Raw genomic sequence first — 27,610 nt, 5'->3', positions numbered from 1 at the left:
AACTTTTTGGTGTAAAAGGTAAAGATTTTCCTATTATTCCTTTCGTAAAAGGAAACCTTGCTGGTCTGAAAATTTATAACGATGTATGAAATTTTGATTAAAAAAAATTGTCAAAAAAAAAAAATCACAAAAACCATAAAATTTCTCATTTGTCATCCCTAATACCACTGCATGTCGATCAACCAAGTCCCACTGTTGGCTAGTTTGGAGCTGGCTAAAATAGCTATCTTAAGTTTAGTTTAAGAAGAACCACGCTACGGTACACAAGCCTCAGTTCATGGCACAAAACGAAGTGACGCGTCAAAAAAATCGAGTCTGAAGGAAACGCTACAAAGCATTGGCGAACGGTATAGAGCGGAAAGGCGGTAACGCATGCGCGCATACCAAACATACAGTGTATCACTGAGAAGCAACAACAACGAAAAATAAAATCAAAACGAAAACGAAAAGTGAAACAAGTTTTAACGTTAGCGTTTGCTGTATTGTGGGGTTTTGTCAGTTGGTTTGTTAGTCAGTCAGTTAGCCAGTTTCCTCTTTGTGTGTGTTTTTCGGCTTGAATTTCGCATGATACGACAAAAAGTGATGACGCAGAGTGAGTGAGTGACTGACGGTCGGAACGGTATGCTACGGTGCGAGTGTTTATTTGTGTGCGTGCGTTTTAATATGCAATGAAATTTCTTAATAAGAGAAAAGAAACGAAACAATGGAATAAAGTGAAATGAAATGAATTAGAAAAAAATAGATAAAAATAAAAAACCAGTAAACCCCAATTACAAAATTAAATTATAACTAAGGAAATTATGTTTTGAAAATAATTGTCAAATAATACTCAAATCGAAATCTAACATAATTACAATTAATCATCAACATCCATCCACGTAGCCTGAAGTAATCACGAAAAAAGTAATCAAATCAAAATTTGTCTCTGTTACCAAAAATGACATTGAATTCACGGTATTCAATTGACGGAAGTTGTGTTCAATTATTCAACTTAAATACAATATGGAGATTATGCACCACCCTAGCTATTATATGTTTACTCTTTCCTCTACACACAGGTAATATATTTATATTTAAAAAATAAATAAATAAGTAAATAAATAAAAACAACTTTTCTTTAGTTTGCAACAGTGTGCGATCAATGAATTATGTTACCAGACGTAACATATTCAGTTTATTAAATTATGGTTAACCAGTAAAGAAAGTCCTAAAGTCGGCCGGGGTCGACTTTATGGTACCCTACACCACTTTGCTAATTTAGTAGAGCTCCACATAACAATTAAAAGTTTTTATGGGAGAATTCAATCATACACCCTAGGATTATAATTATAATTTAAAGTTCAAAGGACTAAATATGCCGAAGCATTTGTATCTTTTAAATTCGGACTTGTATTGACCATTTGGTGCAAAATTAATTTGAAATCAGATAAAGATATATATGAGAGCTATATCCAAATCTGAACCGATTTCGGTAAAATTTGTCAAATATATATCTCTGCTGTATTTGATATATTTCCCTGAATATCGTTGTTACGGAGTGCATAATACGGCTGTGGGTAACAAATACAACAAATCGGATGAACAATATATATGGGAGCTATAGCTATATCTGAACCGATCTTCACCAAATTTGGCATACTACCTTCTAGACTCAGTCGTATGTGCCAAATTCCATCCCATTTGGGAAAATATTAGACGTTTGGTGCACAAGAAAAGGTAAATCGGACGAAGTTATATATGGGAGCTATATCCAAATCTGAACCGATCTCGATAAAATTTAGCAAAGGTATTTCTGAGCTGTATTTGATATATTTCCCTGAATATCGTTGTTACGGAGTGCATATTACGGCTGTGGGTAACAAATACAACAAATCGGATGAACAATATATATGGGAGCTATAGCTATATCTGAACCGATCTTCACCAAATTTGGCATACTACCTTCTAGACTCAGTTCGGTCGTATGTGCCAAATTCCATCCCATTTGGGCAAATATTAGACGTTTGGTGAACAAAAAAAGGTAAATCGGACGAAGTTATATATGGGAGCTATATCCAAATCTGAACCGATCTCGATAAAATGTAGCAAAGGTATTTCTGAGCTGCATTTGATATATTTCCCTAAATATTGTTGTTACAGAGTGCATATTACGGCTGCGGAGGACAAAAATAACAAATCGGATGAACAATATATATGGGAGCTATAGATATATCTGAACCGATTTCCATCAAATTTGGCATGCTTATTTTTAGGCCTAATTTGGTTGCATGTGCAAAATTCCATACTATTACACGTTTGGTGCACAATAAATGGCAAGTCGGACGAAGATATATATGGGAGCTATATCTAAATTTTTACCGAATATCTCCAATTTCAATAGGGTTCGTCCTTGGGCCAAACAAATGTTGTTTGGAAAATTTCATCTCAATCTGATAATAAATGCGACCTGCATTTTGTTCACAAAAATACATGGACAGACGGACGGACGGACGGACGGACTGACAGCCGGACTGACATTCATAAATCAACTCAGAAAGTGATTCTATGCAGATCATCAAAAGGAACTATGGGTCTATCTCGTTTGCTTTGCCTGTTACAAACAAATGCACAAAGACATAATACCCTGACCACCTTGTGGTGTAGGGTATAAAAATTATAACGTACTAATGTAGTACACATAAGTACGAATTTCCAAAACAACCTATATCATACAATCCAATAGAAATTATATTTCAGGAATCCAACTCTACTAATTCTCCCAAAATTTTATTTGTACCAAAAATTAGTACCATTTAGTACACATGAGTACGAGTTTTCAAAATTTTCCATATACCCTAATCCTACAATGCAAATAAATCTGATTTCCAAATTTCAGGATTCTAACTCTGTCGGTTCACTCAAATAGAAATTGTACCAAATTTAGTACCATTATGTACTAAGTAGTTATGGAATTTAGAACGTGAAGGAATTAAATTCCAAATTAACTCAAAATGACAACTAAGCTATGTCTATAGGATTTTTATAGCCTTAACTTTATTTTTGGAAGATAATTGAAAGAGCTATGATATCGCGAAATTTACTGGGAGATTTGTACCCTTTGTATCCTATAAATATACAAATATTACGATGTGTCAAGTTTGATCGTAATCATGGACTCCTTTTACATTTGCCTGAAAAGTCCTATCTTAACGTCTCCATATATGTAAACCATAGAAACAAAGACCACAAAATCCAAATCTAGAATTTCTGCTTCATCCCTTCACCCAATACCAAATTTAGTAACATATCCAAAACAATCTACATTTCTCCATCCCAGACACCAACAGAGATCCAAAATTAGTATCATTTAGTACTTTTAGAACAATCATAGCACGCATTTGATAAACCAACACCATATCTCAACATGTCCTAACCGGAGACATCAACGGTGATATCTATATCGAATTTCAGATATATTCTTTCAACCAATACAATATGTCTTATTTTTGTACAACTAAAGTACACATTTCCAAAACCACCTCCATATCTCAATTCCGGATACTAACAAAGAACTCAATATCAAATTTGAAAATTCTAGCCCTATCCCTTCACTTAATAACCAATTTAGTACCAATTAGTACTTTTTGTACAATTATACTATACATTTCTGAAACCATATAGAGATACCGACGGAGATCTCAAAATCCAATTTGAAGATTTCAGCTTTATTCCTCCACTCAATGCCTAATTTCGTACCATTTAGTACTTTTCGTACAATTATAGTATACATTTCCAAGACCAGTTCCATATCTCAGTTCCAGGTAGTAACAGAGATCTCAATGTCATATTTGAGGATTCCAGTCATATCCCTTCACCAAGTATCAAATGTAGTATCATTTAGTATTTTTCGTACATTTATAGTATACATTTCCAAAACCAAAAAAAAAAATTAAAATTCAAGCTTCATCCGTTCGCCCTTAAGCAAACTGTTACAAATTTAGTACCATTTAGTACAATTTCAAAACCACCTCAATATGTCAAACTTACTTTCCAACTTGATTTTCATACCGAATTTACGAATATTTCAGTTCTATCCGTTCACGTAATACCAAATGAAACAAATTTAGAAGTTTAGTAACATTTTAGAACTTTTCGTAACCTTTAAGTTCGAATTTCCAAAAAGCCCTTTGTACATCTATCCTGCTCTCCAATTTAGTACGAGTATCAGTGACTCTCATTCCAAAATTCCAAAACTACTACCATACCTCAATCATAAAAACCCATATAAATATTTTCTTCAAATTTCAGAATACCAGCTCTATTTGTTCACCCAAATCCAAGTTGTAACAAATTTAGTACCATGTAGTACAAATAGGTACGAATTTCCAAAGCTTCCTACATACTCAAATCAGAACAGTAATCGTAATTCCATATTTCCGGATTGCAGCTCTATCGGTTCGCCAAATCCAAATTGAACCAACTTTTTTACATTTTTGTACATATAAGTAAAAATTTCCAAAACTACCTCTATATCCGAATCCTACACTCCGAAAAATTTCAGGATTCAAACTCTACCGGTTCTCTCAAAATTGAAAATTCTACCAAATTTGGTACACAAATTTCCAAAACTTCCCACATACCCCAATTTATAACGCAACAGTAATTATACCCTACAACACTATCTGTTGGGGGGATATTATAAGTTTGATTGGTCCAAAAATTATGTAACACCTCGAAATATTGGTTTCCCACATAGGAAAGTATATATGGATCTTCCTATCTCGCCGAGCTGAGTCGATCTAGCTGTGTATGTCCGTCCGTCCGGCTGTCTATGTTAATTTTTAATCACTTTACAGGTCGCAATTATGGCCCGATCTTCAATTATGGCCCGATAGAGTGTAGGTGGGGCTTAGATCAGAATAGAACCCTATTTCTTTTGGAGATGTTCGGATAATATTTAGGGTTTGAAATGGACCAAAAACTGAAAAATTTCCTGATTTTGCAGTTGCTCTACAGGTCATAATTATAGACCAATCAAAGCGGAAGTTAGCATGGGGTTAGATCTTTGGGCTGGGCAGAAGCCTTCCAATTTTGATGTTCATCGGGTAATATTTAGTGGGTCAAATAGACCATAACATTTGTGATAAATAAAAGTCAAATTTTCCATTAAACCGCGAATATTTTTAATGCCGGCGAAATCACAAAAAGACGAAGAGGTCAATTCTGACCGTTACGTAGAAGCCGATAGTAAAAATATTGGATAAATATAGCGAAATATATACAATGTGTATATACAAAGGAAGGGGATGTTAGCTAGAATGCATATATCTCCAGAATGGCTGGAGCGCTTTTGATAAATATTGGTTGTCAAATTCAGGTTGGGATTATTACATACAGATTGCAATTATCGTCCGATCCTCACAAAATTTTTCACAAAGGTAGGGTAAGGCTCAGAAGGGCTAGGCCTATTGTTTTTAAAGATGTCCGCAATATATTTAGGGGTTGAAATGGACCAACAACGAAAAATGTTCCTGATTTTGCAGCTGTAATAAAGGTCACAAATAGAAACCAAAGGACACGACACAATACACAAAAGGCGAACTTCTCCTTTTTTATGCTGATTTCGTTGACGAATATAGCCAAATATCGTAGACAAACAAATCATATTGATGAGTCTAAATTTGGAGATACAGAGGGGCCTCTTGCTTTTGGAGATGATCGCATATAATTAACCATAAAATCAGCAAAAAATTTCCTCATCACACAATTGAAGTCAATCGACACGCCTGGTAAGAGAGTAAAGGACAGGGAAAAATTCTAGCTTTTTGTATGACCATTGGATTATATTTAGCTGTAAAATAGACCACAAAAACTAACAGCACAACTGAGTGCGTAAATATTGGGTAAATGTCCCTGGTCAAAATGCTAAGGATAATATCTGGGCAGTGCTCCGTGACATAATTTCAAAAGCGAAATCTTCCAAAATGGTTTTGAACATAAAGGGGGCTTCTAACATATTGTAGTGTTATGGGGGATCACATGGTCGGCAAAACACGACTATAGCCTTTGCTTACTTGCCTTATTTCCAAAATTCAACACCAGCTCTATCGGTTCATCCAAATCGAAATTGTATCAAAATTAGTACAATTTAGAGCTTTTCGTGCAGATAAGTACAAATTTTGAAAACTGTCTCCATATCCCATTCCTACTCTCCTCGTTAGTAATGTTAATTTCATTATTCCAGCTCGATCATTTCCTCCAATTGTGTATTTTACCAAATTTAGTACCGTTTAGTACGTGTCGTAAACACTTTCAAAAAAAAAAAAAAAGTTAAAAAGCAGTAAGTTCGCCGGAATACCCTCCACGATTTGGAGCGAATTTGGAAATTTTTAAAAAAATAAAGTCCTTTAAAAATTCTGTTAAAATCTTAAAAGTACCAAAAATATGGATATATGGGGCCTATACGAAGACCTGGACCTGCATAGACAATTTTCTGTCACAGACTGTAGTTCCCATTACGAACTATAAATACGTAATTTGAAACTACTCCGGTGAATAGTGACACTAAAATTATCAAAGTATCGAATATCGGGAGGTGACGTTATATGGGGGCTATATGAAGACGTGGACCTGCACAGACAATTTTATGTCATTGGCTGTAGTATCCATTATGAACTTCAAATACAACATTTGAAAGAATTCCGGTGAATAATGTCGCTAAAATCATCAAAATATAGAATATAGAGAGGTACCGTTATATGGGTGATATATGAAAACGTGGATCTACATGGTCCATTTACGAACTTAATCTGCCTACTGCCAAATTAAACATGTGAACAAAAATGTTGCCTCCTATTTCAATTCGTTCGAAAGATAGCGCGATTACAACAGACAGATGGACGGACATCGCTAAATCGACATAGAATTTAATGCAGATCAAGAATATATATACCTTGTGGGGTCTAAATGTATATTTCGAGGTGTTACAAATGGAATGACAATCTTAATACACCCTTCATACTATCGTGGAGGGTATAAAAAAACTTAGTTACAGTGACCCCACTCCTAAACCTTGATTTCCATTCCAAATTTTAAGTTTTTAGCTCTAACCGTTCACATGATACGAAGTGGTACCAAATATAGTACATTTTAGTACTTTTCGTACATTTATAGAGCAAATTTTCAAAAATCCTTTGGTCATTCATCATACACTCTATTTGTGACCTCATTCCAAATTTGAAAGTTTTAGCTCTACTGGTTCCTCAAATAGGAAGGATACCATATTTAGTAGCTTTTAGTACTCTTCGTACCGTTCAGTCAGATACCATATTTAGTACCTTTTAGTACTCTTCGTACCGTTCAGTCAGTCAATTACTTTACTCTTTTATTAACATAGATATATAGAAAATGCCTCTATCTTGTCCAATTGTTTATGAAATGCGGATATTCTAATAAACCCGCCCAAAGCTGTAAGCGAGCGTACAACAAACCAGCTTTGGGTTTTCTTTGTTTTCAAGTTTCCCTTTCAAGTTTATTGGAGTACGAATCACAGAATACTGAAAAATAAAGAAAATGATAGCATGCACGCCAAAGAGTAATAAACTAAGCTAAGCAGCTGTGCTCAACTGAACTAAAAAAAATCTCACATCGAAGAAATTCACTTTCGTACAAAACTAGAGAAACTGGTCTAATGGCTGGCCATTGTGCGGCGGACAACAACTGTCTGTTTGCTGGATAGCCAGCCCCTTGACTACTGATTGTCTTGCTTGGCTCTCACATCAAGCGACCGATGTTACTTCTTGTCGATGTCGACGTTGTCGTTGTTTTTTTTCTTTATTTCGCAAAAACATAAATTAATTCAAAAATAAAAAATAATAATAATATTCACATAGTTTTGCTTAGCATCACCAACTTTCCGCTCGCCATTGCATTGTTGTTTGTTTCCTCAAACCACGATTTGCAGATTAATAGGTCATGAATACTGGTTATGCCGAAGACAAGTTCGGACGCAGTTGGCGAACAAAGAAATACCCACATTTAGTCACCATTGAAGTTTAATTGGAAAGAAATGAAATAAAGGTACGGCAATGGCCGCCAAAAATTCTTTGCGAATTTCTTTGTTTTTGTTGTGATTAAAATCGGCGTTGTTGAGTCATTACTTACTCTGTGGTTGGTTTCTTAATTCCAATAAAATGAGAGTATTTTTGATTATGTTTTTCCAGAATGATGAACTATGTCCATTATGAGTAATCTTTTTTGAAATACCCTTTAACTTTCGATATGCAAAGGGAATCAGTCACAAATGTAGATCTATTATGTGAGGCTTCCGATAAGTACTTTTAATTTATGTTTGAATACTCTGAGATAGCCTTGGCCTCTACTAGTTGTAAACATTTTAAAAACTTCCAGACTATATACACATACATACACATACATATTTATTAAGCCTAATCAAAAAGGATTTAACCAGAATAGTTCAATTGTAGACAACATATTCAATATAAAACCGTTGCTGAATTTCATCTAGAAATTCTATGTCTCAAATCTTATATCAAATCGTATATCATATTATTTGATAAAGTCATAGCTCCTGATGGAAGTAATAGATTTGCTGCAAAGTATTCACTCCGCAATTTTTTTACCAAACTTTGAAAAATTTGGTACCAGATAAATTGTGAAGCTCAAAAATACCTCTGTCAAATTTTATCGAGATCGCTTCAGATAAGAATATAGCTACCATATATATCTTTATCCGATATCAGATTTATTGTGCACCAAATGGTTAATATCAGTCCAAATAAACCGAATTTTTGGCAATTCCGAGTAAATTCATCCTAGAAATAAGTTCTTCAAATTTGGTAAAGTCGGTTCTGATATAGTTATATTTCATCTGATTTGGGGATTTAACTCCCTCAAATGCCTAATATGGTACCAGATATCAGATACAGCTCAGAAGTAAATGTTTCGTGAGCTGAAAATATTGCAATATTCCATTCGGCAAATATTGAAAAGTGAGCTCGAGGCAAAGCCATTGAAATTCCTAAAAGTGCAAGAACTTACACCGCAACAGAAAGAAAATAGACTCAAAATTGCTTCGCTTGGCCGATAAGAAAACATTCGTTGTCCAGCAGTTTGTAAACAAACAAAATGATCGTGTTTACTTGCCAAAGAGGTCAGCTGAATATGTGCACATTCGGATGGCCACTAGAACTCAAGGGCCGCCCATGGCGATGGCGTGGGCCGCCATAACAGCCGATGGTCGCTCTCCGCTCGTATTAATCGACCGTGGCATCAGAATAAATGCCGAATATTATCGCGAAAATATTCTGGAGGGTGTCTTAAAGCCTTGGGCACTCAAACATTTTGACCAACACGACTCAGCACCATCGCACTCAGCACGCGCCCCCCAAGAATGGTTACAAAATGAGGTGCGTCGCTTCATTTCCAGTGCACAATGGCCACCAAAATCTCCGGACACCAATCCGTTGGACTATTGTTTCTGGAGTATTTTGGAAAGCAAGGTTGGCACTAAAAAATACCAAAGTGTCGATCACCGCCAGCAAGCGCTTCGCCGGGAATGGTCCAAAATACCGCAGAACAATATTCGGGCAGCGTGTGACCGTTTGAAGGCCATAATTCGTGCCAAATGTGACCAATTCGAAAAAATCTGAGTCTATATCTATAAAAGAGGAAAATGTTTGTATGTTTGTTTGTTTGTTTGTTTGTTTGTTTGTAATTTATGGACTCGAAAACCGCTGAATAGATTTTCCTGAAAATTTCCATATATACTGCAACATCGCCTGAAAGTAACATAGGCTATATACATTTTTGAATTTCCACTTGGAACTGGAGATATAGCATCAGAATCGGAGGTACCTCCCAAAAATTTAGATTTTATATGCACATATCTATTGATTGGTTGAAGATACAGTCTCCAAATTTGGAATGCGTAACGGAATTTGGAACAAAAACAAGTTTGCCAAATTATATTGTAATCGGTTCAGATTTGGATATAGCTCCCATATATATTTTCGACCGATTTCGTTCATTTGATGTCTCAAACACAATATGAATGTTCGATTCCAATGAAATTTGGAATGTGTGACGGGATTTAATCCGAAAATAAATTTGTCAAATTATATTGAAATCGGTTCAGATTTGGATATAGCTCCCATATATATTTTCGGCCGATTTCAAGCATTTGATGCACCAAACACGCTATGTATCCCCAATTTCAATAAAATTTGAAACGTGTGATAGATTTTATCTAAAAAATTGATTTCCCAAATTATATTGAAATCGGTTCAGATTTGGATATAGCTCCCATATACATTTTCGGCCGATTTAATGTATTCGGTGGACCAAACACGACATGTATTTCCAATTGTAATGAAATTTAAAATAAGTAACGGAATTGGGAGCCAAAATGAATTTGTCAAACTAAATTGAAATCGGTTCAGATTTGGATATAGCTCCCATATATATTTTCGACCGATTTCATGTATTTGATGCACCAAACACGCTATGTATCTCTAATTTCAATGAAATTTGGAATGTGTAGCGGAAATTAAAACAAATATACATTTGTCAAATTACATTAAAATCGGTTCCGATTTGGATATAGCTCTCATATATATTTTCGACCGATTTCATGTATTTTATGCACCATACACGATATGTATGTTGGATTCCAAAGAAATTTGGAATATGTTTCGGGATTTTGATTAGAAAATAAATTAGTCAAATTATATTAAAATCGGTTCAGATTTGGATATAGTTCCCATATATATTTGCCGCCGATTTCACATATTTGATGCACAAAACACGATAGGTATATCCGATTCCAATGAAATTCGGCATGAGTGGCTAAATTTGGTACAAAAATAAATTTGACAAATTATATTCAAATACGCTCAGATTTGATTGTAGCTCCCATATATATACTCAGCCGATTTCACATATTTGATGCACCCAAAGCGAGAGAGACAAAATCTGCCACCAGAAAAAATTGCCAAATTATATTGAAATCAGTTGAGGTTTGGATATAGCTAACATATATATTTCGGCCGATTTCATACATGTTATGCACCAAACATGATATAAATGACCAGTACCAATAAAATTCAGAATGTGTGGCGGAATTTGGTTACAATAATAAATGTGATAAATTAATTGGAAATTATTTAAGATTTGGATACAGCTCCCATATATATATATATATTCTCGGCCGATTTCACATATTTGACGCACCAATTTCAATGAAATATGAAAGGTGTGGCGGAGTTTGGTGTAAAAGTAATTTTTTTAAAATTATATTTAAATCGGATCAGATTGGAATATGATTTTAATAAGAACCATTGACCCACAACGCCTTAGGCTAACACTAAAAAACAACACAACAATTTATTTGAAATACGCTTATTACGGCGAAGTATGTTGCTATCCCGAATTCACTAATTGCAATAGAAATGCCACTCAACTTTAAAAGATTGTAGTTTACTGCACGCTTGGTATTTGCTATGAAACAAAAAAATCCGAAGGACAAACCCTTCGTGTATGTATGTCATGTTACTGCTTTTCTAATGGTTCTGGTTATTTACGCATTAAAGTAGTGCAATAATTTTTTTTTAATTTTTAAATTTGTTTTTTTTTTTTTAACCAACATATATTCGTAAATAAAATTTTGCATGCATATAAAATCAAGAGGGGTAGCGAAGCGCACCGGGTTCAGCTAGTTTATTCTATAATTCGATGCTATTTCCCACATATTTTGCTTTCATTCAATAACATAAAAAAAAGTAAAATTTATGGCGTTATTGCAGTTTTTGATCTCACCCTGTATATGTTTCACTTACGTAATATGCACTCCACAACAGTGGTATTTGATGCCGGGCATCAGATACTGCTCGAAAATACCTCTGTCATATTTTATTGTGATCGGTTCAGATTTTTATGTAGCTTCGATATACGTCTTCATCCGATTTTATTATTATTCCTCGCCATATATGTAATATCGCCAAATTGAATAGATTTTTTCATATTCAGCCGAATTTTACCATTTGGTGAAACTCGGTCCGGTATATCTATTCAATAAATATGTAAATTGAATTGAATTATTGTGCAAAAAATTGAGAATTGTACCACAAAAGCCCATTTTTGCACCCTCCACCATAGAATATGAAATTTGCATTTCGTTTGCAACACCACGGAAAATACATATTAGATCCCGCAAAGTATATATATTCTTGATCAGAATAAAATTATATTCTGTCCGTCCATTTGTCTGTACATCTGGGGAAATCATTCTAGTTTCCGAATGAAATGAAGTAGGTTGGTAAAATTTTACTCAGAAAATGTGTCTACGTATTGACATACCACCCATATGACTGTACCGGCAGATTAAAGGGTTTTTCGTGTTCACAATCACAGTCACAATTTTAACCCGAATATAAGAAATATTCTTGCATAGAACTGCCAATGTAGGTCTAAGTTTTGGTATAAACCCCATATAACTGTGCCTCCAGATATTCTGCATTTTGATGATTGTGTCACACTTTTCACCGGAAATATTTCAAATATAGAATTTTAAGTTTCTATTACAGAATATTCCTGATATAGGTAAACATCATCGTATAGCCCACATATAACGACAATTCCTTATATTCGGTATTTTTATGATTTTAGCGACATTATTCACCGGAATTGTTTGGTATTTAAATATCGTAATGGACTATGACAAAAATTGCATATACAGTATAATATATATATATATAATATATATATATATATATATAATTTTAGCAGTATTTTTGAACGGAATTTGTAAATTCCTTCCAAATAGTGGAGGGTATTCAAAGTTCAGCCCGGCCGAGCTTACTGCTTTTTTATTTGCTTTAATTCCATTCTTTGATTGAATGTATGATATGCTAACAATTTTTCCAAAAGTATACTCGTGGCAATATCCCATTGTCGAAATTGAATGGAAGAGTGAACTCATTTCGTTCCTTTTGAATACTTAAAAGTGGTTTCAAAATTAAATTTTATTGTAAAATCTTTAAAATTTCAAAAAAAATAATTATTTTACTGTATGATATTATTTTGATAAATACTCTCCTTTGCAAGGGATAGGACATATTTTTGGAGAGCGAGTTTTCTGTCAATGGGAAAATGTTGAACACTTATAGAACGAATTTCATAAAGTTCAGTCAATATTCTAAATTATTATCCAAAAAATTTTTAGAGCCATACAAAAGTCCGTAATCGGAGGACACCGTTATATGGGACAACATTAAGTAAATTTTGCAAGGATCGTTCTACTCGCTAGGATCGATCTACTCAGTAAGAATTAAACAAGTTAATAAGTATATGTCGGTGATTATTGAAAATGTTGGCCTTTCATGGGGGAGTTCCGAAGGAGTGGGAAAATATTCTCCATTCTTCTGATATAAATACTCGACTACTTTCTTCAATTAATTTGAGATTTGTGATAATTTTTTAAAAATTTTGAAATGTGCTTGAGGAGCTAGAGTAAGACTTTCTGCACCTTATCAAAAGATAAAATATATGGAGACATACCCAAAACGGAAATCTCTGTAGACAATATGTATACTTCAAGGATTGCCATTTATCAAATCTTCTAAAATACCAAATTTGGAACAATTATGTGGGTAAATGTGACTATACCGAATATCGGTGGGTATCGTTACATGTACGCTATAGGAAAATGTGGAACTAAATATTCAATGTTTGCCACCGGGCTAGAACCCATTATGAACTAAAAATACCAATTTTTATAAAATATCGAATATCAGCAGGTGTTGTTATATGGGGGCTATACCAAAACGTGGACCCATACATATAATTTTTCGCCATTGGAGCTAGAACCCATTATGACCCACATTATTTGAAATACCAATTTTAAACAAATTCATGGGAAAATGTGGCAAAAGTCATCAAAATACCGAATATCGGGAGGCCCCTTGTATGGGGGCTATACCGAAACGTGGAAATGTGACAAATATCATCAAAATACTGAATATCGGGAGGTAACCTTGTATGGGGGCTATACCAAAACGTGGACCTATACCTACAATGTGTCGCCACACAAGCTAGAACCTATTATGCCCAACAAATTCCAATTTTTAGACAAATCCGTGAAAAAATATTGCAAATATCATTAAAATACCGAATATCGAAAGATAAATTGTTCTGCTAAATTTTGACGCTCTACGTCAAATAATGTGGACTGTATTGTGATTTCAACAGACGGACATCGTTAAATCGACTTAGAATTTTATGCTGATTATGAATATATATATATATATATATACTTTATTGGGTATACTATGAATATTTAGGGATGTTACAAACGGAATGACGAAGTTAATATACCCTCCTTTCCAAGTTGGAGGGTATAAAAATGTAGAAAAAATTGATTTTTTTTAAATATTGTATTATCAATAATGCTTAATAGCACATATGGAAGTTTGGTTCTGAAAGTGGTAGTAAAAGCTACTAAATATAACACCTTATCATTTAATATTCAATTCGAATAACCCTAATGTTCAAAACGAAATTATAGATGGAGTACTGGCTATGTAGCTCACAACTGTTATCGGCTGAAGGAATTATAAGAAATACCTTCAAGCAAAACATGTTATAATTGTGAATTTATACCAAATTGTTAAACCATTATACACAGCCCCAACAAATCAGACATGGAATGGGGTTTAAAATTTTGTTTATCCATATCGATTCCGTAAAGTCGATTGTTGTTGTTGGTTTATTTTACTTTGAAAGAAAAAAGTTATTGCAATTTAATTTGAAATTTTATTTACAAAACAAAACAAGAAACTCAAGTCGTTGGCGAGGTTTTTGTTATTGGTCACTGGTACGTATTGTGGTATGTATGTACCATTGTGCTCATGGTGCTGGTGGTACCTACCCACCTCACTCACATTCACATTCATTCTTTCATTGTTTATTTGAAGGAGATATGGTTACGTGTAATGTCTTGTAAAACTGATTTCTTTGTCTTTAATTAGGCTCATTGTTGGTGTTGTTGTAGTTGTTATTTTGTTATGCCTCGTCGACAGAAAAGTTTTACTCAAATAGTGGGTGTTCGTTTGGCATGATGAGTATTGGTTAAATTTTAATGAAGGTCACTCATTGAAAGGGAATGATCCAATCATTTGTAGCTAATGTAATATTTCACTCCATTCATCACCATCATCATTTTGTTGTCGTCATCATCGTCATCATCTGCGATGGCGGTGAAAATAATGTGTTCAGTGCAGAAATGAAGTCAAGATCAATCTAATAATTGGATAATTGTTGGGGGGTAGAGTAAATGTCGATAATGATCCATAACCAATTGTGCTGATAATATATATGAACTCAAAAGGGAGACAAAGAAAATGATGATACCATCATACATCTGCATCAAAACAAAACAAAACAAAGCATTTTGCAAATAATCATATATTTGAGTAATGGTTTTTGTATTTGGAAAGTGCAATGGTCAAAATGGATTTAAAGTTAAAAAAGATTTTTTCCAGGTCCGATACCATATTTGTGTTAATTAGGTTGATTAGTCATATAGTTATATTCTCAATAAATAAAAGGTTTTTGTAACACTTTGGGTAAAAATTTATTTTTTTTTTTTCCGAATTTCACTTTACTTTTATAATATACTGGGCATAAAAGTTAGTCAAAAATAGAAGATGAGTGTGGCGACGTTTTGTGACATCCCTCCTCTTTCACATTTTTGGAAAATATCGTTTTAGAATTTCTTAAAATTCCTACATTTTAGGCCAGTAAGGTCTTTGGCAAATTTACTGTCACCAAAGGGCGGATTATTTTGGTCGAAATTTTTTGAGTCTCAAGCGAGTCACGGAATGATTTCTTTAGACCATTTTTAAAAAAGAATGTTAATCTGGGTCGCAAAAATTCGAAAAATTCTACAAATATTATTTATCATAAATTTCTGCTATAATTCACATTTCAAAGATACAATCGAACTTTATATGATTCTAGCAAGAGCCCGCTGCTTCGTCAGCGAAAAGTACACCTTAATATTTTAGATTCGTTGCAACACCTCGAAATACCTCCCTATTTTCGGTATTTTGGTGATTGTCTGTGCAGGTTCACGGTTTCGTATAGCCCTCATATCACGGTACCTCCCTATATTCGCTATTTTGATGATTTTAGCGACATTATGCACCGGAAATGTTTAAAATTTGGTAATTGAAGTTCGTAACGTATAGCCTCCACTCAAGGGTACCTCCCGATATTCGGTATTTTGAAGATTTCAGCTACATTACAGGGTGAGATAAAAAACTGCAACAAAGTTAAACGCCATCATTTTTACATATTTATACCCTATACCACAAGGTGGTCAGGTGTCTTTGTGCGATTGTTTGTAACAGGCAAAAGGAAACGAGATGGTCTATCTATAGTTCCTTTTGATGATCTGCATAGAATCACATTCTGAGTCGATTTATGCATATTCGTCCGTCCGTCTGTCCATGTATTTTTGTGAACAAAGTACACTTCGCATTTATTACCCTATCCAGATGAAATTTTGCACAAATCATTTGTTTGGCCCAAGGACGAACCCTATTGAAATTGGAGACAATCGGTAAAAATTTAGATATAGCTCCCATATATCTTCGTCCGATTTGCCATTTATTGCGCACCAAACGTGTAATATCAACCCGAGTAGTATGGAATTTTGCACATACAACCAAATTAGGTCTGAAAATAAGTATGCCAAATTTGATCAAATCGGTTCAGATATAGCTATAGCTCTAATATATATTGTTCATCCGCTTTGTATATCTTAGTCCTCCGCAACCGTAATATGCACTCTGTAACAACAATATTTGAGGAAATATATCAAATACAGCTCAGAAATAGCTTTGCTTTTTTTTAAGGAGATCGGTTCCGATTTGGATATAGCTCCCATATATAACTTCGTGCGATTTACCTTTGATTGTGCACCAAACGTCTAATATTTGTCCAAATTGGATGAAATTTCTCACTTAAGACCGAATTGAGTCTAGAAGTTAGTATGTCAAATTTGAAGATCGGTTCAGATATAGCTATAGCTTCCATATATATTATTCATCCGAAATACAGCTCAGAAATATTTTTACTAAATTTTATCAAGATCGGTTTAGATTTGGATATTGCACCCATATATATATCAAATGGGCAATACAAGACCGAGTCAAGCTTCGACATATTTAGTCTTTTGAACTTAAAATTATAATTATAATCATAGCGTGTATGATTGAATTCTCCCATAAACACTTTTAACTGCTATGTGGAGCTCTACTAAATCAGCAAAGTGGTGTAGGGTATCATAAAGCCGGCTGCGCCCGATTTTAAGACTTTTTTTAATTTTATTGAATGAAAGGAAAAAATGTCAGAAATAGCATCACATTTTAGAAGTTTTAATTTAGATTTGTTCGAATTGGTCACCTTTGGCACGAACTATGGCCTTCAAACGGCCAATGAAATCGTCACGCGATGCCTGAATATTGCTCTGCGGTATTTTTGCTCATTCCCGGCGAAGCGCTTGCCTGAGGTGATAAACAAGCAAGGTCTGCGGCCAAAATGTTTGCGTGCCCAAGGTCACGGTCGATTAATACGAGAGGGGAGCAACCATCGGCTGTTATGGCGTCCCATACCATCACCATGGCCGGCGCTTGAGTTCTGATGGCCAACCAAAGGAGCACACTTTCAGCTGACCTCTTTGGCAAGTAAACACTATCATTTTGTTTGTTTACAAACAACTGAACATCGAGTGTTTTCTCATCGGAGAAAACCAAAATCGGCAGTTCACCACTTTCGGCCAAGCGAAGCAACTCCTTAGCTCTTTTTAGTCTATTTTCTTTCTGTTGCGGTGTAAGTTCTTGCACTTTTCGGAATTTCAAATTCGGCAAATATTGATTGGGTAATCATTTCAATATGTGCCGAATGGAATATTGCGATATGTTCAGCTCACGAGCCATTTTACGGACACTGCGACGCGGGCTTCGATCAAGTCGCTTCTTTACTGTTCGAACCATTTCTGCTAATGTTACTGATTGCTTCCGTCCACTTCCTTGACGTCGGACTACGCTGCCAGTATCACGGTAACGAGCGATGGTACGAGACACAAGAGATTTATTCACATTTAAATGCTGGAGTGCTTGTGGTTTTCCAGCCAAATATAAAGAAATCACACTATCACGCTTAAATTCAATCACGAATAACTTTTTTTCAGGTAAATTCTCACCAAAATGCTTTTGTACACTTATAAACAATATAATGAGCTGTCCCTGGAATAATTTTAACAGCTGTCGGACGAGTGGAAGTTTGTTGCAGTTTTTTCATCTCACCCTGTATATTGGTCCACTCCTTCTGGTACCTCCCCCACAAAGGGTCAATTTTATTCCATTCAGACTTAGCACATCTCAATATTTCCATAACCACAAGATATTTTATAAAGATGGTGGAGATCAGACCATTCCTTCTGGTACCACCTATTAGATATAAATGTTGGATTTTCTTGCAATTTTGCCCATACCAATATTTTTATCTGTATTAGATGAAGTACGAAAATGGAATACTTCGGTCGACTAAATCTGGTACCTCACACACATTTTAAGTGAAGTAGTCTATATAGTCCAAACCTGGAACGTCACAATATTTATATCATATTTATTTTGGTCCGATACGAAATGAATATATTGCCCCATTCCGTCGGAGCCTACCCATAGGTCAACAATTTGAATAATCCTAACAGAAGTCAAAATATATTCAAATAATCGAACATTGGCTAAGAGTATACATCTGTCTGCAAAACCGATTGATACTTTTTTACTTGTATTTGTTTCAATTTATTTCGTGTTAAAGCTTTAAACGAAAAAAATATTATTTAATTTCTTACTTTTCGCTTTTATTTGCAGAATCGGCTGGCAGTTTAGATGATGAAGATGGTCCCTACCAAGGCAAATATTTAGGCAAAATAAATTCCTACCATCACCAGGTAAGCATTTCAAAATTAACTTTTTTAAGATTCTTAAAGTTTTTAAAAAAAAAAATATCTTTCCCCAGGTATCTGGCGATGTCTATGCTGTGAATGAATTCACCTTCCTTTTTGTGGGCTTTAATTATGATGGTAACGGTGCTGATACATTTTTCTGGGCGGGTACCTCCAATCGGCCAGGACCCCAGGGTTTCATTGTACCAGATGAATATGGCAAGTAAGTGTGAGAAAAGTGAATCCTTTTTGAATTTCTGATAAGAAATTTTATATATTTTTTGCTCTTCAATTTCAGAACAAATATCCTAGATCGTTATCACAATAAGGACTTTACTCTACAGTTGCCGGATCGCAAGAAAATCACCGAAGTCAAATGGTTGGCTGTTTACGATTTGAATAATCAGAATAATTTCGGTGATGTCTATATACCCGATGAATTTGAACCGCCACAGCCCCAGTTGGGTGGGACATTCTCGAAACGTAGTCATAATGTTAGCAGCGGTGCTATTGAAATATTGGATTCCAAGACAATTCGCATACCCGATTTCACGTATGATGGTAAGGGGAAGAGGACATTCTTTTGGACTGGGGTAGGGGCACAGCCATCTAGTCGTGGCGGCAAAATACCCGATGAAATGGGATAGTAAGTTGAATTGTGGAAACTCCAATCCAATTGAGTCTAATGATATTTTTATTTTTCAAGTTTGGACCCCATTCGGGAGTATAAAAAGGAGACGATTACCTTAGAATTGCCAGGAGATAAAACCATTTTTGATATTGATTGGATAAGCATCTATGATTTGGCGGATAATGAAAATTATGGCCACGTCTTGATAGCGGACAATCTAAATGTCCCACCCTCATTGGTGAAAATTACCCCCTATGAATTTGCCCTACCCAATTGCCGGCAGTTGCACAAAAATCTCCAGGTTTCCTGGGAGGTATTTGGCCCGCAGATAACTTTCCAATTATCAGGCCAAGTGGAAAAGGATGACTATATGTCATTTGGCTTATCTGGCTCGGACACTTCATCGCAGATGATAGGTGGTGATGTGGTTGTGGCCTATATCGATGATATACGTGGCTATTCGGTGGATTATAACATTACCTCTTTGGCACCCTGTGTCCAGGTGTTGGGCCAAAATAAGGGTGTGTGTCGTGATGATGTTGTCGGTGGTTTGGATAGTTTCCAATTGAATACCTACAGCCGCAAGGATGGTATAAATACTTTGACTTTCCGCAGAACGCTGATATCATGTAAGTTGGTATAACTCGAATTGCATTCTATTACGTGGAATTAATTTGTGGTTTGTGTTTCTTTAGCTGATCCTGGTGACAAAGAAATACGTTTGGATCGTAGCAACTATATTATTTGGGCCTTGGGCCAATTGGACACCAACTATGAACCGGCCTTCCACACCTACTATCCCAAGAGTGATGTTCTAATCGATTTCAATACAACGGAACCGGTGAATGACTGCTTCAGTTTTACCAAACATGTCGATAATCCCATCCAGACATGGGAGAGGGTTAAAATTTTAGATCCGTATGTGCCGGAAATATTATTTTTATATTGGTGAATTATGAAATGCAACTTTTAAATTTTCCAGAACTGTTCGTACATTCAATGCCTATTTGGGTCCATCGGGTGGCCAAAAAGCCTATCAGGGCTGGACGGGTAAGTAATGTTGAAATGACCTAATATTTAACAAGTAAAAAAGCAGTAAGTTCGGCCGGGCCGAACTTTTAATACCCTCCACCATTTGGTACAAATTTGGCAATTTCCAAAAAAAATAATAAAATCCGTTAACAATTCTGCTAAAATTTTAAAAATACCGAATGCTTATACGACGACGTGGACCTGCATAGGCAACTTTTGTCATAAATTATTACAATATTTAAATGCGAAACTTGAAGAAAAATCTGTTTATAATGTAGCTAAAATCATCAAAATGCCGAATATGTGGGGTACCGTTATATGGGGGCTATACGAAGACGTGGACCTGCACAGACAATTTTCTGGCATGGGCTGAAGTATCCAATACGAACTTCACATGCGAAATTTGAAACAATCCCGGTAAATAATGTCGCTAAAATCATCAAAATACCGAATATCGGGGGGTACGGTATATGGGGGCTATACGAAGACGTGGACCTACATGGCCTATTTTCTGTTTTATGCTGCAGTATCTATTACGAACTTCAAATACCAAATTTGGAACGATTCCGTTAAATAATGTCGCTAAAATCATCAAAATACCGAATATCGGGGGGTATTGTTATATGGGGGCTATATGAAGACGTGGACCTACATGGCTCATTTTTTGACTTAGGATGTAATATCCGTTACGAACATCAAATACCAAATTTGAAATGATTCCGGTAAACAATGTCGCTAAAATCATCAAAATACCGAATATCGGGGGGTACCGTTATATGGGGGCTACACGAAGGCGTGGACCTGCACAGATAATTTTCTGTCTTAGGTTTTAGTATCTATTACGAAGTTCAAATGCCAAATTTGAAACAATTCCGGTGAATAATGTCGGTAAAATAATCAAAATACCGAATATCGGGAGGTACCGTTATATGGGGGCTATATGAGAACTTGGACCTACATGGCCCATTTACGAACTTAACCTGCCTACTGGCAAAATATACATGTGTGCAAAATTTTAGCCTTCTATCTCAATTTGTTCGAACAGACGGACATGGCTAAATCGTCTTAGAATTTTACGCTGATCAAGAATATATATACTTTGTTGGGTCTGACATGAGTATTTCGAGGAATTACAAACGGAATGACAAAATTAATACACCCTCCATAGTATGGTGGAGGGTATAATAACAAAATGTTACAAATCATCGTCTTATTGGTATTAGGCAAGTGAACGATTGAGTCATTGGATGATAGAATGATATATTTTTAAATGGAATAGGAAAAGTTACTTTTTGCTACAAGTTTATGTCGATTCCGCAATGTCCCTCCGTCAGTCTGTGCATTTGTATAAATAGCTCTATCTTCCTACCGGATTAAAATATGTTCATACATTTTTGCGGAAAAGCATTTTAAATACTTCGAATTATTGACATGGGAAATGGGTCATATACAGGGTGAGATAAAAAAAAACGCCATAATTTTAAAATTTTATTGAATGAAAGCAAAAAATGTCGGAAATAGCATCAAATTTTAGAATAAGTTTAAATTTTTTCGAATTGGTCACCTTTGACACGAATAATGGCCTTCAAACGGCCAATGAAACCGTCATACGCTACCCGAATGTTGTTCTGCGATATTTTGGCCCATTCCCGGCGAAGCGCTTGCTTGAGGTGATCGACACTTTGGTATTTTTTAGTGCCAACCTTGCTTTCCAAAATACTCCAGAAACAATAGTCCAACGGATTGGTGTCCGGAGATTTTGGTGGCCATTGTGCACTGGAAATGAAGCGAGAAACCTCATTTTGTAACCATTCGTGGTGGCGCGCGCTGAGTGCGATGGTGCAGAGTCCTGTTGGAATGTCCAAGGTCTTGCGACCAAAATGTTTGCGTGCCCAAGGCTTTAATACGTCCTCCAGAAAATTTTCGCGATAATATTCGGCGTTTATTCTGATGCCACTGTCAATTAATACGAGCGGAGAGCGACCGTCGGCTGTTATGCCGGCCCACACCATCACCATGGCCGGCGCTTGAGTTCTGGTGGCCAACCGAAGGTGGCAAGTAAACACGATCATTTTTATACCCTCCACCATACTATGGAGGGTATATTATTTTTGTCATTCCGTTTGTAACTCCTCGACATACTCACGTCAGACCCAACAAAGTATATATATTCTTGATCAGCGTAAAATTCTAAGACGATTTAGCCATGTCCGTCTGTCTGTCTGTGTGTCTGTCTGTCTGTCCGTCTGTCTGTCTGTCTGTCTGTCTGTTGTAATCACGCTATCTTTCGAACAAATTGAGATAGAAGGCTAAAATTTTGCACACATGTATATTTTGCCATGTAGGTCCAAGTTATCATATAGACCCCATATAACAGTACCTCCCGATATTCGGTATTTTGATGATTTTAGCGACATTATTCACCGGAATTGTTTCAAATTTGGCATTTGAAGTTCGTAATGGATACTATAGCCTAAGACAGAAAATTATCTGTGCAGGTCCACGTCTTCGTATAGCCCCCATATAGCGTACCCCCCGATATTCGGTATTTTGATGATTTTAGCGACATTATTTAACGGAACCGTTCCAAATTTGGTATTTGAAGTTCGTAATAGACACTGCAGCAGTAAACAGAAAATGGACCATGTAGGTCCACGTCTTCGTATCCCCCCGATATTCGGTATTTTAATGATTTTAGCGACATTATTTACCGGGATTGTTTTAAATTTCGCATTTGAAGTTCGTAATGGATACTTCAGCCCATGCCAGAAAATTGTCTGTGCAGGTCCACGTCTTCGTATAGCCCCCATATATTCGGTATTTTGATGATTTTAGCTACATTATAAACAAATTTTTCTTCAAGTTTCGCATTTAAATGTTCTAATAACTTATGACAAATGTTGCCTATGCAGGTATACGTCGTCGTATAGACATTCGGTATTTTTAAGATTTTAACAGAATTTTTAAAGGATTTTTTTTATTTTATTTATTTATTTATTTATTTTATTTTTTTTTGGAAATTGCCAAATTTATACCAAATGGTGGAGGGTATTAAAAGTTCGGCCCGGCCGAATTTACAGCTTTTTTACTTGTTTTTGTTTACAAACTGCTGGACAACGAATGTTGTCCAATGTGCCGAATGCAATATTGCGATATGTTCAGCTCACGAGCAATTTCTCGGCCACTGCGACGCGGGTCTCGATCAAGTCGCTTCTATACTTTTCGAACCATTTCTACTGATGTTGCTGTTTTCTTCCGTCCACTTCCTTGTAACGAGCGATGGTACGAGACACAAAAGATTTATTCACATTTAAATGCTTAGAAATTCGTTGCAGTTTTTTCATCTCACCCTGTAGGTCCAAGTTGTGGTACTGCTCGCATTTACCGGTACCGCCGAGTCAACTTACACTTCCTTTTTTCCATAATTATCGTACACGTACAGGGCAATTAATAAATTAATACGGAGGGTTTATTAAGTTTTGTCATTTCGTTCGTAACTTCTTGAAATTAGCATTTCAGACCCCTCAAAGGGGTTATATTCTTGATCATCATTAGATTTTATTTCGATTTAATGATGTCCGTCAGAAAGACATGAAGTAGGTAAATACAATTTTACTCACATATGTTTAGGTCTGCAGGACTTTTAGTATTGAAATAGAGGTCCATGTTTTGGTATAGACTTCATATAAATGTACCGGCAAATTTAAGATAGTCAAAAATTCCAACCGAAATTGCTGTAAATTGGGAGTTTCTGTTCCCAGGACATAGGAAATATTCTTGCAGATAACTGTTGGTATGGTGTTCGGTATTTTAATAATTTTAACTTAATTTTTTTTTTGTTAAATTGTTTGAAATTTTCCTTCAAAAAAATGAAATTAAACAAGTTAAGAAGTATCAGTCGGTTCTGCCGACATATATATATTGTCGCGAATGTTCGATTATTTAAATATATTTTAACTTCTGTTATGATTATTCAAACAATTGACCCTCTATAGTGTAGGTCCCCAAGGAATGGGGCAATATTGTCAATTTCGTATCGGACATAAATAAATATGATATGAATATTGCGGTTTGGAATTTATCGACTACTTCCTTCACTTTGTATGAGATATATGATAATTTTTAGAAAATATTAAAATGTGTGTGAGGTGCCACATATAGTCGACTGAAGTATTCCATTTTCATACTTCATCTAATACAGAACAAGACATGGGTATAGGCAAACTTACAAGAAAATCGAACATTTATATCCATTTTTATGCGAAATCATAAAGTCCACATCCATCTCAGTTTTCTGGTTCAGAGAAATATTTAGATTTTATGAGCTTAATGGATATTCAAAATGTTGACCCTTTGTGGGGGAGGTACCAGAAGGAGTGGAACGAAATATCCCATATTTAAAACAGATCTATTGTTAGTAGAAGTATTGAGATATGTGAAATTTGAAGAGAATCAGATCCTTTTTTCTAGTTTAACGACTACTCGTTTTCCAAATTCTGATTCTTTGTGGGGAGGTACCAGAAGGAGTGGACCGACATATCTCATCTTCACAACAGTAGAAATAATGGAATGTGTGAAATATGAAGAAAACCGGATGCTTATTTAGGATTTTATAATGGTTTTTGATTTCAAAATGTTGACCCTTTGTGGGGGTGGTACCAGAAGGAGTGGATCGACATATTCAATCATCATCACACCAGACCTTGGGTTAATAAAAAACATTGTGTGCGTAATTTGAAGACAATCGGACTCTTACATCATATTTTTAAGAGTTATAACTATTCAAAATTTGCGTGTAGATACCTAATTGAGTGGACCGACATTATCCATTTTCGCCCCTGATATAGCACTGATGCAAATATTAAGATTTGGAAAAAAATCCATCCAAAATCATTCTTTCTCTGCAACAAAAATTTTTCTCTGAAAATGTTAACCTTTTGAGGTCCACATTTTGATGTAACCTCCATTGTATCACCAGATTTAAGTAATCTTGTCTGTTTTAATCATGCTTTTCAACAGAATTTACTATATAGCTAATGAACGTCTTTGCAAGAACTGTCCATATAGATCCATGTTTAGGTTTAGTCCTCATATAACTATACCATCCCGATATTTGACATTTTGTTGATTTGTGTCACATTTTCACCGAAATCGTATCAAATTTGGAATTTCGATTTCGGTGTTTTGATGATTTTAGCTACAATTATCACCGGAACTATTTTTAAATTGGACTTCGCAATGGGTACTACCTTCCTATTGCAGAAAATTGGTGGTGCAGTGAAAATTCACGTCTTCGAACATCCCCCATATAACAGTACCGCTCATTATTCGGTATTTTAATGATTTTAGCGGCATTTTTTAAGAGAATTATCTCAAACTTGGTATTTGAAGTTCGTAATAACTGGACCGATAAACTTTATAATAATATTACGATGTACCAAGTTGGGTGGTCCGATTTGGTTTGGTGGTTTGATTTGGTTTGGCGGTCGGATACTCCCTTCGAGAGTTATCTTGCGCATCAGCCAGCCAGACAGACGGGCGAACAGACAGACGGACTCCCCTTTTGAAACGGGTCCAACGAGACCTAGGGTCTAAACCCGTTATTGCGATTAGGCAGGTTTGGGCCGTATGATATATACCATCTGTATTCATATGGCTGAGGGTGTAGAATCATTAACGATAAAGTGCACCCATTTTTTGATAATTGTTGGTACCTTTTGCTGCGAATTTCCAAAAACCCCACCTTATGTTCCACCTACATTTTAAATTTCCAGCCCCAATGGTTTTTTCCTGGACCCTGGCAATAGTCTGTTGTCCCTAATTTCACATTTATATATTTGACTGGTCTTAATATGAAAATAATGTTTAAGTACAAGGCCAAATAATATGTCAGGCTTAGAAGTGAACTCAGGACATATAACTCCTATAACATTTCAGACTATAACCATTTCAGAATTTACACTTAATCAATTTCATTTTTAAAAAAATTGTCTTCATTATTTTTCAGGACACGTATCCAGTGGCTTGGCTTGGTACATAAATGGTTATATGATTCCGGAACTTTTTATGAAACGTGGATTGACATATGTTTTCAAGGTAACTATTTGAAAAGATTTTTAGATTAATATATTTAAAATCTCTATTTTCATTTAATAGGTCCGTGGTGGCAATAATCCCCATTCACCCGACAACTACCATCCGCTGGTAATAACGGACGAACCACGCGGCGGCTATGATCGTCTCAGCGATGCCAAACAGAGTGAAATTCGTGTCTTGGCCGGTGTTGAATTTACAAGGCGTGGTCGGCCTAAACCTACTGCTGCCGGTCCCCTGTGCATTTCACGTTATCCGCCTGGCTATGATCGGCGATTGGATGATAACTTCCCTAGTTTTAAGAAATTCAATCGTTCCCTAATAACCGATTGTCCGCCCGAAGAACCGGCCTATTTGGAAATCACACCGAACATAACGTGGCCCGATGTGGTGTACTATAATAGTTTCACCCATGCCAATATGGGTTGGAAAATCAATATTATCGATAATTATAATAATGTCAGGAATTCGGGAGAATCCATGCAACAGCTGCATGTTTTCGTAGCACTTGCTGCTGTTGTGGTTTCTGTGCTGAGACTATGAAAATTCGAAAAAAAAAATGCATGTTCGTACGTACATTCATTGACTGATTGATGTTATTATTATTATTTGTTAGATAATTATATAAATGTGTACATGTCTGTGTATTTATACATACATACAGTATGTAGCGATATGTATGTAAAACAAAACAAATGATCATTTAATATTTCCTTTTTCTTAATTTAACAAATGTCCATTATTCTCGCTCTCATAGCCTTGTTTCGATTTTTTTCCTAAATGTCTTTTGATAAGTCAAAAAATATATGTATGCGTCAGCTTATGTACATACATGTGTAAGATTT

General features: G+C 35.5%; 1 protein-coding gene across 1 annotated transcript; it reads left to right on the top strand.

Annotated features, from left to right (window-relative positions):
- Positions 1-253: 253 nt before the first annotated feature.
- LOC131801537 (protein Skeletor, isoforms B/C-like) lies at positions 254-27,610 on the top strand. Its single transcript, XM_059120306.1, has 9 exons — positions 254-1,058; positions 18,936-19,015; positions 19,084-19,232; positions 19,308-19,655; positions 19,716-20,269; positions 20,336-20,558; positions 20,623-20,690; positions 26,680-26,768; positions 26,829-27,610. The coding sequence occupies exons 1-9, from the start codon at positions 938-940 to the stop codon at positions 27,306-27,308; spliced, it is 2,112 nt and encodes a 703-aa protein (XP_058976289.1). The 5' UTR covers positions 254-937; the 3' UTR covers positions 27,309-27,610.

This window comes from Musca domestica, unplaced genomic scaffold, assembly GCF_030504385.1.
Source record: "Musca domestica strain aabys unplaced genomic scaffold, Musca_domestica.polishedcontigs.V.1.1 167, whole genome shotgun sequence".
Taxonomy (NCBI): Eukaryota; Metazoa; Arthropoda; class Insecta; order Diptera; family Muscidae; genus Musca; species Musca domestica.
The sequence above is the reverse complement of the archived record's forward strand: the minus strand, read 5'-3'. Positions and strand labels throughout refer to the sequence as shown.